Source organism: Ptiloglossa arizonensis, chromosome 5, assembly GCF_051014685.1.
Source record: "Ptiloglossa arizonensis isolate GNS036 chromosome 5, iyPtiAriz1_principal, whole genome shotgun sequence".
Classification (NCBI taxonomy): Eukaryota; Metazoa; Arthropoda; class Insecta; order Hymenoptera; family Colletidae; genus Ptiloglossa; species Ptiloglossa arizonensis.
Genome location: NC_135052.1, coordinates 21,981,956 through 21,999,955, shown reverse-complemented (window position 1 = coordinate 21,999,955; position 18,000 = coordinate 21,981,956). Strand labels below are relative to the sequence as shown.

Here is an 18,000-nt window from a genome sequence, read left to right as displayed (position 1 = left end):
AAGTGTTGTTATTGCTTTGGATTGTTCGAAATAATTTTTGCAAAGAATAAGTACAAATTGGAAAAATTTAAGAAAGGAAATTTTTGTTTTCTGTGGTATTTTTAAAATAACTAACAGAGACGCGTCACGATAGTTTTCTCTTTTGATGGAAACGGTGCTTTAGGGGTGCGACGTGAAAGATTTTGTTTCGTTTTTTTTTTTGTTTATTAAGGAAGGCGTGGGAAGACAATATTTATCTTTTATTTTTTTAAGTAAAGTTCAATTTATTTTGCAAGTGTTATTATTGCTTTGGATTGTTCGAAATAATTTTTGCAAAGAATAAGTACAAATTGGAAAAATTTAAAAAAGGAAATTTTTCTCTTTTTTATATAGAATAGTTTTCTCTTTTGATGGAAATGGTGCTTTGGGTTGCAATGAAACAAATTTTATTTCATTTTTTTTTGTGGGAAGATATAATTTATCTTTTATTTTTTAGATGAAATTTCATTTCCTTTGCAATTATTTGAAATAATTTCTGCAAAGAACAAGTACAGCTTAGACAAAGTAAAAGAAAGAAAAAAGATAAAGATAACTTTTAAAAATTTTTATCTATACAACTAATACTTGGCTAAATTACTTTGAGAAAGTAATTTTCGTCGAGGAAATCGTTTGAAAACAAATTATCGACGACCTTTGAAATCTCATCCTTCAGAAGAAATTCCATTTGTGGTAAAAATGGTAAAAAACAAGACAAATATTAATACAATCTGATCGAGACACCCTGTATAGGTGGTTGGTGTAAGTCAGCGTTTAATAGAAATAAATCGAATCGATTGCAATACTTGGCCGAATTACATTGAGAAATTGTCACCGTTTACGATCGTTTATAATTCTCTATGGGGAAAGATTTATTTCACTGGTGGAACCAACCTCGCAATACTAAAATATCTTTTCTCCAGATTCTCGTTTCTATATTCAACGATACCTGATTGCGTAACAAACGTGTCACAACAATTTCATCGTCGGCCGGTTTCACGTGGATTAACGAGCATGTGATGTTAATTTTGTAACGAAGATTTTCGTTCGTGTCAAGAAATCCATCTCCTATAGTACGGATAACGATCGGATAAGCATTTTTTAATGTTGCCACGATAAATTACGCGTACGCTAATGTGGTTCGGTGTGGCTCGTTAAATATACAGCTAATGAGTGTTGATTAACAAGAGCACGTATTTACTTGAAATTGTGGAGAAGTAAACCGGTGAAATCTCCGATCGTTTAAACAAACAAGTTTCTCTTTTACCAAGGTTACAAGCTGCAACTTCGGTGGATCAGTGAAAGGTATCTAAAGGTGGCACTCAATATTCGTCGCAGCCAATTCTCATTATACTTGAACGTTAAATTGAGAAGTAAGGGAGCTTTGTAAATTGAGATTTGCAATTCTGAAGAATGTATCAACGATTCGAATGGAATAACGATCGATCGTTTCGTTACGAAAGATCTCGATTTTAAATAGGAGTGTTTTTCTTTTCTTTTTTATTTTTTTTTTATTTTAAAGATTTCTCGTTAGTTTAAATAACAATCGTTAACATCCAATCGACAGAAATGGATGTTTGTTCTTGATAAAATTTAGGTCACTGGTGAATCACGTATTTAAAGTACGTGTAGAATAATATTTAAGAATTTTTAAACGTTGACAAAAGTAATCCAGAATGTAAAATTTTGAGTAATGATATTATTTTATTTGTTTTTGACAAAAATGATGTCACTGGTGAATTATGTATTTAAAGTACATGTAGAATATTATTTAAGAATTTTTAAATGTTGACAAAAGTAATCCAGAATGTAAAATTGTGAGTAATGATATTATTTTGTTTGTTTTTGATAAAAATTATGTAACGGTGAATGACGTATTTAAAGTACGTGTAGAATAATATTTAAGAATTTTTAAACGTTGACAAAAGTAATCCAGAATGTAAAATTTTGAGTAATGATATTATTTTATTTGTTTTTGACAAAAATTATGTCACTGGTGAATTATGTATTTAAAGTACATGTAGAATATTATTTAAGAATTTTTAAATGTTGACAAAAGTAATCCAGGATGTAAAAAAATTGCGAGTAATGATATTATTTTGTTTGTTCTTGACAAAAATTATGTCACCGGTGAATTACGTATTTAAAGTACGTGTAGAATAATATTTAAGAATTTTTAAACTTTGGTAAATGTAATCGAGGACGTAAAATTGTGAGTGACGAAATTATCGTCCAATAATATTATTATATGAAGATTGTAAGAGTTGTTAGTATTATTATGGCCGAAACGGAAGGTGTAATTTCTTCGATTTTTACGAGCAATTTTTTACACTGTCGTTTATTTTTATTTCGAGAACGTTTCGAGCTTCTTCAGGTATGACGAAAAAATGGTAAATAATTTAAAAACGTTCGATCAAAAGGTCGTCGTATTAAAAACGAACGACCGCGAGAGAAACCTGTTATTATGATTATAATGTTGATCTTTACCGGAAAAAAAGTCAAACTAATTGATACTTAATTTAATGTTATTATTATAACGTTTTCAGCGCGCGTTAATAAAAATGGTCGGTGTACATCGAATAAAATGAATCAGTGTCTCTTATAATGTTCAACAATCGTGATATAATTTCTGTCGAGAATAAATAAAATAACTTAATCGTCACTCACAATTTTACATTCTGGATTACATTTACCAATATTTAAAAATTTTCAAACATCATTATCCACGTAGTTTAAATACGTAATTCACCTCTGACATAATTTTTGTCAAGAACAAACAAACTAATATCATCACTCACAATTTTCCATCCTCGATTACTTTTACCAATAAAAGTAAAATAATTTCGTCACTCCCAATTTTCCATCCTCGGTCACAATTTACCAACGTCCAAAAATTCTAAAACATCGTCGACGTTGCAATTTTTAAACTCCATGTACAAAACACCGTAACACGCGTGCGTATGTAGCACGAATACGTGATTCATTCTGTGCCGGATGATCGAAACGTGGATAAAATCGACGTACCATTGTATACACGGAACGACTAAATGTAACGCGAAACAAAACGAAAGAAATAGACGGGTCTGGGAAGTGAGTCGTAAAAAGTGTCGGTGGGTGGTAATTCGCAACATCGTTTCGAGTGTCGTATCGCCATCGACATCTGCCTGGCCCGGGTCATTATTCAAAGATCGAAGGATATCCGGACAGCCGTGGCGCGTGGTATCGAGGCGCGAGATTTCCTCAGTCATTGACACGGGACTCGTCACGCGAGTTTTTGCGTAACGCGCGACGTAACGCGGCGTAACACATCGCGTAACACCGATATGGAATAACGCGCGCGCGAAATCCCGCGGTTCGAAATCAAGCGCCGCCCCTTTCGCGAGCGGCGCAGTTCAATATCGCCGCGATGGAAACCTTGAATCCCCTCGGAAGAAATCGCCGTGACGTCGCGACGATGCCGTTACGTTTACCTGTGACGACCACACGCGCGAAAAATCGATACACAGAGAGCCCAGGAAACGTTACGTTTCGCTGTCCGGTGTAACCGTCAGGACTGCGAATAACTCGCGGCCGTGGAATTTGAAACTCGTTCCAACCTCGGGGCGCGATTTACATTTTCCTACCCCCGTGTTGCAACGTGCAATTATTTCGCACTGGTTAGGAGTAGTTTAGAGGCTCGATGAGGGGCTATATCAGGGACTCGAAGAGGGGCTATATTAGGGATTGAATGAGGGGCTATATTAGGGACTCAAAGAGGGACTATAGCAGGCTAAAATTGTGTACGAAATTGACGATGAAAGTGAAAGGGAATTTCTTAAATGTTGCTAGGATTCGAAGGTCTATGTTATGAGCAATTATTTTGCACGGGTTAGAAAGATTTAGGAACTCAAATAAGGGGTATATTATGAACCCAAAGAGGGGTTATATTAGGGACTCAAAGAAGAGCAATATTAGAGAGTCAAAGAGAGGCCATATTAGGGGCTCAGTGGGACTATAGCAGGCTAAAATTGTGTACGAAATTGACGATGAAAATGAAAGGGAATTTCTTAAATGTTGCGAGGATTCGAAGGTCTATGTTATGAGCAATTATTTTGCACGGGTTAGAGAGATTTGGGGACTCAAATAAGGGGTACATTATGAACCCAAAGAGGGTCTATATTACGGACTCAAAGAAGAGCAATATTAGAGAATCAAAGAGAGACCATATTAGGGACTCAGAGGGACTATATTAGACTCAGGGACTATATTAGAGAGACTGTATTAGAGACTCAAAGAGGGACTATAGTAGGCTAAAATTGTGTACGAAATTGACGATGAAAATGAAAGGGAATTTCTTAAATATTGTGAGGGTCTAAAGAAGGTGTATGTTATGAGCAATTATTTTGCACGGGTTAGAAAAATTTGGGGACTCAAGGAGGTGCTATATTATGGACTCAAAGAGGGGCTATATTAACTATTCAAGGAGAGACTATATTAGGGATTTAAAGAGGGGCAATATTAGGGACTCAAAGAAGAGCAATATTAGAGACTCAAAGAGAGACTATATTAGGGACTCAGAGGGACTATATTAGGGACTCAAAGAGGGGCTATATTATGAACCCAAAGGGGGTCTATATTAGGGACTCAAAGAAGAGCAATATTAAAGACTCAAAGAGAGACCATATTAGAGACTCAAAGAAAGACCATATTAGGGACTCAGAGGGACTATATTAGACTGAGAGGGGCTATATTAGAGACTCAAAGAGGGATTATAGTAGGGCAAAATTGTGTACGAAATTGACCATGAAAATGAAAGGGAACTTTTTAAATATTGTGAGGGTGTAAACAGGGGCTAAAGAATGGCTCTATGTTATGAATGATTATTTTGCACAGGTTAGAAAAATTTGGGGACTCAAAGAGGTGCTATATTATGGACTCAAAGAGGGGCTATATTAACTATTCAAGGAGAGACTATATTAGGGATTTAAAGAGGGGCAATATTAGGGACTCAAAGAAGAGCAATATTAAAGACTCAAAGAGAGACTATATTAGGGAGACCATATTAGGGACTCAAAGAGAAGCTATAGTAGGCCAAAATTGTGTACGAAATTGACCATGGAAATGAAAGGGAATTTCTTAAATATTGTGAAGGTCTAAAGAGGGGCTAAAGAATTGCTCTATGTTATGAGCAATTATTTTGCACGGGTTAGAACATTTTGGGGACTCAAAGAGGTGCTATATTATGGACTCAAAGAGGTGCTATATTATGGACTCAAAGAGGTGCTATATTATGGACTCAAAGAGGTGCTATATTATGGACTCAAAGAGGGGCTATATTAAGTATTTAAGGAGGGGTAATATTAGGGACTCAAAGAAGAGCAATATTGAATACTCAAAGAGAGACTATATTTGGGTCTCAGATGGACTATATCAGGGACTCAGAGACGTGCTATAGTAGGCCAAAATTGTGTACGAAATTGACCATGGAAATGAAAGGGAATTTCTTAAATATTGTGAAGGTCTAAAGAGGGGCTAAAGAATTGCTCTATGTTATGAGCAATTATTTTGCACGGGTTAGAAAAATTTGGGGACTCAAAGAGGTGCTATATTAAAGATTCAAAGAGGAGCTATATTAAGGACTCAAAGAGGAGCTATATTAAAGACTCAAAGAAGGGCTATATTAGCGACTGAAAGAACAATATTAGAGACTCAAAAAGGCGCAATATTAGGGACTCAAAGAGAGATTATAGCAGGCCAAAATTCTATACGAAATTGATGATGAAAGTGCAAGTGAATTTTTTAAATATTTTTGAGCGTCCAAAGAAAGTCTGTATTTTGAGCAATTATTTTGCACGAGTTGGAAACATTTTAGGAACTCAACGAGGAGCTATATTAGGGACTCAAAGAGGGACTATAGTAAGGATTCGAATAGATACAGAAAGATACAATGTTTCGAAGCACTGTTTCGCAACCTAACCTCAAATTATCGTGCCTTGGTACTCGCAATACAGTGTACGCTATAGAGGGCATTCTCATCTTACTTGTCAAGATTAATCGATACCCATCGTCAACATAAAACGATCGGGAGAATGGCGAAGTCCTGAATAAAAAGAGTAAAAAACAAACCGAGTCGTTCAGTTGCTATTTTACTGCTTCGTTGAATGAACAAACCAACCCTCAGTGGCAATCAATCCCTGTGAACGTGATACGTATCGCATACAAAGCAGGGTCGAAGGAAGCCTTCCAGTTCAGACGGAACGAAATCCTATCGGTCGAAAGAGACGCCCGGGAATCTAATTTTTTTTTTTTCTTCGCGAAAAGACCAACTTTCGAATAAGTTTGAACGCGGTGTATGATAGGTGGGGGGTGGGGGGTGGGGGTGGGGGGTGGTACGCGTGGACCATATCGCAAGATTCGACTCGAATTTCCAACTTCCACGTGAAACCATTCACGGTTTCACGGTTTCATGGTTCCACGTGAAACCATTCACAATTTCACGGTTCACTCGACCGAATTTTGCTCTTCGCGGTGGAATTTCGATAAGAATAATTGAAAAGAAAATTAAGAAGCGAAGAGAAAGGTTGAGAAATTAAGCGCAAAAATGAAGAAATTTAGAAGTGGAGAGGAAGGTTAAGAAATTGAGAAGAAAAATGAAGAAATTTAGAAGTGGAGGAAAAGGTTAAGAAATTGGGAACAAAAATGAAGGAATTAAGAAGTGGAGAAGAAGGTTAAAAAATTAAGAAAAAAAACATGAAGAAACTAAGAAATGTAAAAATTTAAAAATTTAAAAATGATGAAACTGAGAACAAAAATTAGGAAATTAAGAAATAGTGGACAAACGTTGAGAAATGAATAAATTGAGAAAAATTGAGAAATTAAGAAATTAAGGAAAATTGAGAAATTAGAATGTTAAGAAAAATTGAGAAATTAATAGATTGAGAAAAATTGAGAAATTGAGAAATTGGGAAATTAAGAAATTAAGGAAAATTGAAAAATTAAGAAATGAAGAAAAATTGAGGAATTAAGAAATTAAGGAAAATTGAGAAATTAGAAAGTTAAGAAAAATTGAGAAATTAATAAATTGAGAAACTAGAAATTTAAGGAGAAGAATTGAGAAATTGGGAGATTAAGAAAAAATTAAGAAAGGAAGCAACTAAAAAGAAATGAAAAAACTGAGCGATTAGAGAAACACGGAATACATTTTTTACCCGGAGATAAACATATAATACATTTTTCAATCTTTAAATTTAGAATTGACGTCGTGTTAACTTCTTCGTTATGAACGAGTTGAATCCTTATTGTAGATAACTATTCAGTCCACAATCATTAACGAATTTCTCTAACGAATAAACCGGTAGTTATCAATCAGGCGACTAAAAATAATCAATAACGATGGTTATCGTTCGATACGACGTACAATTCGAATTTCAATTTTTATTCGAGCAATAACGAAAGGAAGATCTTTATCTTTTATACGTTATTCGAAATTTTCTCTATTTTTCCTATTATTCGGTAAGATCGATTCAATGTCGTGAGCTTGTTTCGTTCTCGAGCAGAGTACATCCCTTCCATTCCGGTGGATTGCGACTGGAGAACCACGGTGGCGATACGAAACGGCGATGAAAATCGCTCGTCCGTTCAGCTAATGTTTATTCTTTGTTCAGAAACGCGTTCCCTTGGTGTATTCGGTCTCCTTCGCTCTACTCGTAGAATCGAGGTTCAGTCGTCGATTTACGGTCGCTGTGTTTACCGTTCTTGGTCTCCCTTTTCCTTCTATACGGGGTTGTCTCGCGAATTACTTGTTTTTTCTTTTTCTTAAGAGTGCTGTAAATCTACATTTTCTTCCTACGAGGTGTTGCAGTGGTTTGCAATTCGTTCGATTCGAACATTTTTACCAACAAACCCATTCTACTCTCTCGTTCGTCTTTCGATTTGTTGCAACAAATTTTCATCGCGAATTTTTCAAGGAGAAACAAATTAGTACAGACTGCGAGATCATTGTGTATTGGTAACACGATTCTGTCTCGTTAGAAATAAAATTTTGCAATTTTTTTATTCGATAGTTTCAATTAATGCACTCCTTGTGTTACTAATATACATATAATTCTTCTGTAGTTGTTAATTTCTTAATTTTTGTATTGATTATGGATCGATAGTTTCTGTATTTAGATTTGTGTATTTCTGATCAAATAAAAATGGGTATTTCTGGTGAAATAATATTTCTGATAAGATAAAGTAAAATTCACTGGGGTAGGAACAAGTCTCGACTCTCGATAGTTTAATAATAAATGGATCGTATTTGGTGTATACCACGATTTGACTGCTCGACGGAGTGCGTGGAAATACCATAATTACGGTCGTTAGCATATTCGCCTAATCCTCATAAGTATTCACCGCAAGCAGCCCATTGATCGACTGATCGCTCATAAGTCTCTGCAACATCCAAAGGGTTAACTATAATTTCAATAGACTCGTTTGGCTGACGAGAGTTAAACCATTCTAATGTCTCGTTTCAACGTGTATTCACTTTCTCTAATCTTATATAGTAATTTACTTGTATTGTTTAAATCGTTAACTTTCGTACTTAGAATTCATATACAGGGTGTTTCATAACTTGTAGTTACCTAGTTCGATGGTAGACAGGGGTTATAAAAACAATCAAAAAGTTCATATAAATCATCTACCTTACTTCATTATAGCTATTTTTACAGTCCAATAATCATACACTGATCCAGTATAATTTATTTAATACATTCTGCACAAAAAAAAAACATAATGCTCTATACGTATATTATATTTATCTATTACTGTATACGATCCATTTTTTCTTTTCTCTTTTTCGTTATATTTTATTTCACAGTACTCTCATTGGATTGTTTTCGAGGTTATTAGTACATATATGAGTACTGTAAATTTATACTTGTAGTTACTTTCGTGTATTTCTTCCCTCAACTAAATATTTTATTTTATATATACAATTTCAGCGCAACGAAATCGTATTATTGTTGTCGTTGTTGCTTTCGAGTATCGAAAATCAGAGTCTGAATTCATAACAAATCTGCAAATTCAACGTGTTGGTAAATCAGTGGTGGAAAGTCTGTGAAACTTATCCACCGCATGGTCACCTCCGCGCGAAGCAATAGGGCCGCGATCAGCAAGTGTAATGACGTCACATTAATATTAATATTCGACGTTCGTTTCTGAGCGTACGAACGTTTGTTCATCAATATTTGCTTTAACATACGGCACCGGGTGCACTTGCTGTTTACCGATGCCTCTCATTCCTGCCCGGTTTTAATAGCGTCGGAAGCCATTTCAATAGCGACTGCTTTAAAACTGTGCGTTCAAAGTAGCGGCGTGTCACGATCGACATTCGCGACCGTTTACGAAAATTTTTCGAACTTGGGACGGAGCTGAGAATACTATACATTTTGATCTAATACAAAATTTCTAATAACGAAAAAATAATGAACAATCTTTCATTTTCTTTCTAATCACATTCGTGACTCCGTTTCGTAAAAATTAGAATTAAGTTTGTACTATAAAATATATCACGATGAACAAATAACAATTTAATTTTCAGTTTGTCAAGGAAAGTTTCTAATAACGAATAAAAAATGAACAATTTTTTCTTTTTTCTTTCTAATCACATTCGTGACTCGTTTCATAAAAATTAGAATTAAGTTTGTACTATAAAATATATCACGATGAACAAATAACAATTTAATTTTCAATTTGTCAAGAAAAATTTCTAATAACGAATAAAAAATGAACAATTTTTTATTTTTTTTTTCTAATCATATTCGTGACTCGTTTCGTAAAAATTAGAATTTAATTTATACTATAAAATATACTACGATGAACAAATAACAATTTAATTTTCAATTTGTTAAGGAAAGTTTCTAATAACGAATAAAACATGAACAATTTTTTATTTTTTACTAATCACATTCTTGACTCGTTCCATAAAAATTAGAATTTAATTTATACTATAAAATATATCACGATGAACAAATAACAATTTCATTATTCAATTGCATAAACGTCACGACCAAATGAGAATGTGTTGATTTTATTCGCCGTCGAAATTGAATTATGAACATTCATCGCAGTGGTTATTTTCATGTTACAATAAAATATCTAAAATAACTCTAAATCTAAATCTATTCATCTTTACCCAAAATTGTACATATATTTAGAAACAAACACAGAGTGCAATAATTTATACGCAGCAACTACTGTGGCTAAAATTCTCATTATTTCTAAACAATTTTGTTGCACAAATTCAGAGACATAAATATACATTTCTATAGATACATATAAAAAGTACGCCAATATATAAGAGGTGAGCTGTGACTGAATTATTACTATTAAAACCTCAGCTCGAAATAAATTCTACAATTAGATTAAATTTGCTCGATAATTAAATAATTGAGAAACATTCTCCGTGATTTATTTCCTTTCTTAAAATTTCGCTTGGAAAAGACTTTTCAGCTCCGAAAATAACGCTCCAAAAATAAATTATCTTGAAAATTTTTCATACCACATTTATCGTTAATAAACTCAATTCTGTCGAAATAACTTCGTTTATACAATCCATCGTACGTCATTATTGTCCCAACCTGTAACATTACGTTCTGGTTAATACGTATCGCAAATTTCTCGTGTTGACACAGCAAATGAAAAAACTACCGTGTAATTTTTTTTTTCGTCAAGAAGGGGGGGGGGGTTGCTCACAACAACTCGCTTTTTCATTGATGGCATTTTAACCGAGCTCGTTTACAGAGTTTACGTTCGTTGGTATCAGGAAAGCCACCATCGATAAATATATTATTCGTTAAGGGAGGATCGTCGTAATATGGGATCTCGTTTGATAGTCTACGGGTATCCTCCGTCCGCGAAGTTAGATACGGTTAGATCCCCCCGGTGTGTGTCCAATTTTAGATTGCACCCGTCCGATGGCAATTATATTTAATGAGAATGTAAATAATTCGCGCGAATCCGTAACCGAGTTTCTAACGAGTCGATGAAATTGCCGTGTAATTTAATCGTCGACGATTCCTCGATCGAACGAACGCGCGGTTATTTAATCTGGCAATAATTTATACGCACGAATCCGCGGCGATCGAGGCGCGAAACTTTTACGCGGATCCAGTACGAAATTAAATTTTCGATCGCGGCCACTCTGCGGTTTCAATCGCTGCCGCTCGAGATCTTCCCGATCGTTTGTCTCGCTATCTACTCGCTCGAATAGTAGATGCAATTTGTATCGAAAAACAAGACCAACAGTTTCACCTTCGGGTTAATTTTCCATTTCCTGGGTATACGAATACGGAGACCACGAACGAAGAAATAATATTTAACTTCGCGACAAGCTTTCCTTGTAAAGGTAAGAGGGTACGGTGAAGCAACGCGCGGAATGTTGCGTATTGGGTTGTGAAAAGAGGCGGAGGTTATTCTACGTGAAGAAATAAGAGAAAAAGGTGGAATAGGATTTTTTCAAAGGAGGTCCCGTTTTCGAGTTAACGGTGAAAAATGTTTGTTGCACCGGGCGCGACGATGTCGTCACGATGGTGCCCCAACGTGTCTTCGGGATCGATTTTCTCGAAAATGAAGACGCGTATGGGAAATCTGTCCTCGACAGTTTCGATTCGTTTTTTGTCGAGGAATTTTCTGGTATGGACGATAACGCGACAAGTTGTTTCACACGTTGAGTGTTCGCGGTAATCGAGCCATTCTGCTCGTTAACCACTTACGACGGAAAGACGTGCCGCGTGCGTCGTTAGTTGCGGTCAGAACTGAGATCGTCGCATATTTTTACGACTGGGTACACCAAACGGTGAACTGCAACATTTTAGGTTCGTTACGTGGTTTAATAATTCCGTTTATGTGCACTCGTAGTTGTTGAGAATTGAAAGTATTTTATTTTATTCTTTGGGACAAATATGAAAATCGTAGATGGTTCGATAAGTTTTGTTTGTGTTCGATAAGTGTTTCATTTTATCGAACGATAACACTTATTGAATAATCTAGTACATTAAGGTTGAGATGGCTTTTACTATATGAATGTGGAGAAATTTTGGTAGATAAAATAGAGGAAGTATTTTACATTTGGTCATGGTTTAATAATTCAGTTTAAATATACTTGATTGTAATTGTTGATTGAGAGTATTTTATTTTATAATTGTGACAAATATGGAACTACATTAAGGTTAAGATGGTTTTGATAAAAATTGAGAAACTTTGGTTGATAAAATAGCGAAACATTTTACATTCGTTTGGTCATGGTTTAATAATTCAGTTTATATACATTCAATTGTATTTATTGGGAATTAAAAGTATTGTGAGAATATTGTACATTTGTGACAAAAATAAGGTAAAATTAGAGAAACTTTGGTAAACCGAGCGTTATTGTACACATATCACACACGTAGCTCGAGTGGCTATATAGAGCTATAGTAAACAACATCTAATACTATACAAATTCCTTTAAACAATTAGCTGTCAAAATGATATTAAATAACACGAAACTAAATATTTCACAAATTCTAAAACCAGCACTGTACGGATCTAATATAATTCTTCCAGTGGATTACCCAACACAGAATTACCTAATACAGAAATTCCTCAAAAAAATGAACTGTCGAAAATGTGAACTTTGAATCACACATACACTTATCAAATTCATTAATTGTATTCCGATACTGGAAGAGAACCGGGCCGGTGGACGTTGCGCGGCAAACGATTTCACACACGCCGCGTACGCGGCAATCGATGTTGCCGAGCGTTACCCATTCCGCTCGTTAAACGGTGCCTACCTGAGAGGGAACGGGAACGCGACAACGCGTGCGTTCGAAAGAAGCGCAGAACGGAAAGGAAACAACGGCTCGGGAAAGAAAGGAGCTCACCCGCGGGGGCTGACGGGCGACGGGGGTGGGGGTGGGGGTAAAGTCAAACGTATCAAACGGTTGTACCGGGGATCAGTGGAAATGGGGTGGCCGCGGGGGTGTGGTGCTCGCAAGCGTCTGGCGGCCTAGAAGCAGCCCGTGCGCGCCGGGAGGGGTGGGGGTAGCCGCGGCCATGTGCTCGCGCGTCGACGCTCGATCGGTGATCAGTCGTTGCCGCGCGCTCACGCTGAGCACGTCGGGTGTTTTCGTTCACGTATCGTTACTCGTACGCTCGGTCTCTCGCGTCTCGGTCACCGTGACTGCGCGATCACCGTTTACCACGATCCTCGTGTACACCGCTCGGTCGAACGTACGATACACGAAGAAGCATACAAACTACCACCGATCGTGTACCCCGAAACCGAGCGTTACCACGATGACGTCAGTGCGCACCGCAGAGTGCTCGCCGCGCGTGTGATCGCAAGGATTCCCGCTACGCGACGGGGGGGTGAGAAACGATATCGATCCCGGTGGAAGGAAATCGGCGTTCCCGCGAAACACGTTTTCACGGAAGATGCCAACGTGATCCCGAATCCTGTTTCGTTCGCCTCGATCGTCCCGAACACGTTCTTCTTCCCGCTCGAGGCCCGTTCTTCTTATTTTTTTTCTCTTCTATCTATCTATCTCTCTATCTCTCTATCTATCTATCTCTCTCTCTGTCCCAACCGTACACACCTCGTCTCACCGAGCGTCTCGCGCACGAGAGACCCCGTGACACACCAAGTGAGCAGCTCGACTCGCGGTCCCGCGCAACGCATCCTGGCGCGTTGTTCCCGCCGTACAGTGGAATTACACACGATCGTGCCGCGATCATGCACCACACGGCGCCCTGGTACCTACCCTGGGGCCTGAAGCTGGTGCCGCTGCCGATACCGCCTGGACATCCCGCTTCCGGCATACCGAATCCCGGTTTGCACCTGCTGGCACCGTTGCCAGGGATCTACGCCCCCGAACCGCGAAAGGTAGGAGCCTGTTCACCCTCTCTTTCGATTATCGACCCGTTCAACCACCGTCGGGGGATCCGTCAATCCTTTCTCCACCTACGGGGAAGGGACGCGGGGGTTTTTTTTTCATTGACCAGAAGAGCCGTGTTCCGCCACCAGATCGTTTCACCGCGGTTGATATCGGACCCGTGTCACGGATCTGTGATATTTTTTTTCTCGTTGTTCAATTTTGGCTCAATTAAGTGATTACGTGTGATCGATGTTCGGTACTGTGAGGTCGCCTATAGCTTTATCGGGAGGGTAAGATTATGGTCATTGCGTCATGGATGCGGTAAGTGTGTTACAGGGGACACGTAACAGAGTTACTCGAATCTTTGGAATTTGTTTATTCGATTGTTTCGAAATTGATGTTCGTTCACGTAAGATCGGGCGATATTTCGATTCTTGTAGATGTTTGTAGCTTCTTCGCGGTTTCTGAAAATGTTGGAGTAACAGATGTTTGCTTACGTTTGAATTACACAGAGGGGGGATTATGTTTGGTAGATGGATGATGTATTGGGTTGCTCGTAAAGTCGTTTCGTTTTCCAAAATGGAGAATGGGTAATTTAATAAAATTATGTTTGTACATTCTAAAAATATTGTGTTTCATTTTCTTCAAAAAAGAAAACAAAATGAAATGACTTTCCGAAGAACTCAATATTTTAATTATTAGCAACGATGTCAATTTTGCATGGTGATCTGAGTGTAATATAGAATCGTTATTCGGTAGAATTGGAAATTTATTTTCATTTAGTGTACCAGAGACAGTGTCTTTGAACTTGCACGTATTTTCATCAAGAATGTTTATTTACACGAAAACGGTAAAATTTTACAGATCGTTGACTCGTTTAAAGTAACAATCCAAAGTGCAAGTAACAAGTAGATTGTATTTATGAAATTATGCGAACGATCCTCTTCGATGTACGTAGTGATGTTTAGTAATCGGTACAGTTTGTATTTAATAATTATTCAAAATTGAAAAATTGTAAAGGAGATTAATTAAATCTGTTCGAAAGGATTAACGTATCTATCATAACCTTTGTTGTAAAGTTCTGTAAACGCGTGAACGAAACAACGAATATACAGAGAAATTAACTTATTTGTTTCTTGCAAATTGCACGTTGGAAAACAATGAAAATCGGAGCCAACTGTACGAAAGGTAAAGATAAACATATCTTCGATCTTACGCAATCGTGATATTAATACTAACTAAAGGATATTGTGAAAAAGAATCGAGCTGGGAAAAAAAAATTATAATTATGTTTAAGTTACATAACTATCTAGCTAAAGTTCACAGGAAAGTATAGGTGATGACTGTGTCGGTCGATGCCGGTATAAATGAATAAATGAACGGATGGATAATGTTATTGGCTGGGGATCCTTTGAATATATAATATTTTTAAAAAACGATGGCCAAGCATATCTATCGATGCATTCGAGGCTCTTGGATAAGTTAACATTTTTCTACCGTGTATTACGGTGCGAAAAATTACCACGAAACGACAGAAATAATGCAGAATAAATAATTAATGTACACGACCTTTTGCACGATCATTGTCTTCGACGTATTACGATTACGACATTCGTGTTTTAACATTCACGAAAAAGAATGAATTCCGATCACTGTTTTCCTTCGATCGTTATTTTTCTTTTGCAAAAATTCGATCTATTACGATCACGACACTCGTGTTTTAACATTCACGAAAAAGAACCAATTTAAATCATTATTTTCCTTCCATTTTTATTTTGTAGTTTCGAGGTTGAAATAATTTTGTGGTTCGAATAAATTCTTTCATTATTTTACCTGATATTAACGACTTTCAGTCGTTATAAATCAGACTGTGATAAAATTGATTTATTTTCTGAATCGTTCGAGTCATTCAAACGTGTCTTCGAAATATTGTTTTTATAAAAATCATCTTTCATAAGTTTCTTTTACACTATAATTTTGTCTTACACTGCTTTCGATTACCTCATTGTTTGAATATACATCAGAGTTTCCTTTGATAAATTTAATCGAATGTTGACAATCAGGGAGATTATAAGTTTGATAAGATTGATAAGGTTGATAACATTTCGAGAAATTAGTACAATTAGGAGTAACAACAGAATATAGAACTCATAGGTCAAATTGCTCGGGTAAATTTTCTGCAAATTTTTCAATTTCGTTTAAATTTTCTGACTGAATGTTTATCATTCTGTTATACATCGTATCGATATACCTTACACACATTTTTGACAAATTAACAAACCTGAATTCTTCGAAATAATCGAACACGATTAATTGAATCGAAAGGAAAAAAAGAGTTGTATTTATTTATTTATTTATTTTATTTTTACAAATTTTCTCCACTTTTCATCTTATGGAATGGATCAGTTTTTGTCTTTCGAAAGGCTCAGACAGTCGTCAAGGATAGAGAGAATAATTAAAAGTGTTCGTATTAACTTTGAAATAATTACAGAATCATTGACGTAGTTGGTCGTCTTAAAAACTTACGGAGTACGAAATATATTAAACAATTATTCCAAGGTTACTTGGAAACTGCAACCGTTTCAATGTGTAGGAAGTAGCTGCATGAGGATTTCATTAATCATGCTTACGATTTTCACACATATTCTATGTAAATTGAGCTTCGTGTTTTTCTGTAACTCGGCTGGAAGTTCCTATTCAATTCGTTTCACACAGGATGAAAAAAAACCGTGTCATTTATGAAATTAGTTTTCTTGTCATTATTTACTTGGCCGTTCTGACGCCACCGTGTTATGCAAATTGACTCTATTCTGTTGCACCACACTTTTAACAGACACGTGCTCTTGTACATCATTTTATTCGAATCGATCTGAAATTTTAATACTTTTCAGGGGCACGTGTCACTGACTCGTGAAACAAAAGTTGCAAAATATTCAATCTGTCAACTTTCTGCAGCCTCTTTTATCCTCACAATCAAAAGTATCTCTATCTTTCGTTTCTGCACTCTTCACACTTCACTTAAATCATATAAATTCTATCAATTAATACTTTTCCTTATCTCTGAATTAATTTCATTTCGAATCTTTCTCTAACATTCCCTAGAAATCTTTCTTCGATTTTAGCCACGTTTGTCTCGAAATATATTCACTACTATAATATTAGATTCAACATACATACAAATTTACACTAATTAAAAACGATTTACATTACTTCCAACGTACGAATTTTCCACAAAAAATAATAACACGTTGAATAAAATTGCCTCGAAAAAATTCCAACTACCAGCACAATCTAAATATTAATTTGCTAAACCGAGTAAAATATTCATTTACATACAAATTTCGAATAAAGGGGAAGGAACGTTTTATACGTTCGTATGATTTATAAATTTCGAAAAAAAGAAAGAAAAAAAAAATAGAAAGAAAAGATTTATTTAATTTGTACATCTGAAAGGTATTTTATTCGGTGTAAAAACGACAATTTTCTGTCCGTAAGATGAAATTATGATTCGCAACGTACGATTCGAATTTCATTCGACCGTGTAAACGTTGCGAATAAATCGTTGTGCAGCGATTTTATGCACTTGTTGTTCGAATAAAATCGCGCGCTCGTCTCCGAGTCCGGGTCGTTGCATTTTTCAACGCGTGCAGCTATTCGAGAGAATCGAGACTCGCCACCGGGACGAGTGTTAATTATTGTCAGCGTTGCTCGTAAACGCTCGCGTCTTCACCTTTGATGTTGTCGTAGCCGATTATATAATTTTTCATCCGAACAAATTTTATCGGCCTCGGAGATCCTCGCTGATCCCTCGTTTGCATTGCGGTTACATACTTCTGTTGGTTCTTGGTAATCACGTCGAGTATTGCACGCGGTAGCCCCGAGAGTTTCCAAGGATGCAGAAAACAAATAAACGCGGAATTATCGGCCACAGTCTGTGCGTTGTTACTGTCACTTTTTTCTTTTAATAGCTGTGCAACTTTATAGAACACGGTGACTCACAGATCGCTTGGAATAACAGCTCGACTGTACAGGGCGCGTACGAATTGAACTAACAGTGCTAGAACGTTCCCTGATTGCAAAAATTAAATATTTTTCCGTCCGTTTG

General features: G+C 36.5%; 1 protein-coding gene across 3 annotated transcripts in view; it reads left to right on the top strand.

The window, feature by feature from the left end:
* Positions 1-18,000, top strand: part of LOC143147485 (pseudouridylate synthase RPUSD2) — a 411,655-nt gene that overhangs the window by 73,742 nt on the left and 319,913 nt on the right. The window contains exon 1 of one of the 3 annotated variants that reach the window (XM_076312738.1): positions 13,123-13,903. The exons of 1 other annotated variant lie outside the window; for it this stretch is intronic. In XM_076312738.1, coding sequence (XP_076168853.1) covers positions 13,754-13,903 — 150 coding nt within the window. In that variant the 5' untranslated portion in view covers positions 13,123-13,753. Of the gene's footprint in view, positions 1-13,122; positions 13,904-14,104; positions 14,217-18,000 lie in introns of those variants that run through there. One more of the 3 variants, XM_076312739.1, reaches the window with a different exon arrangement.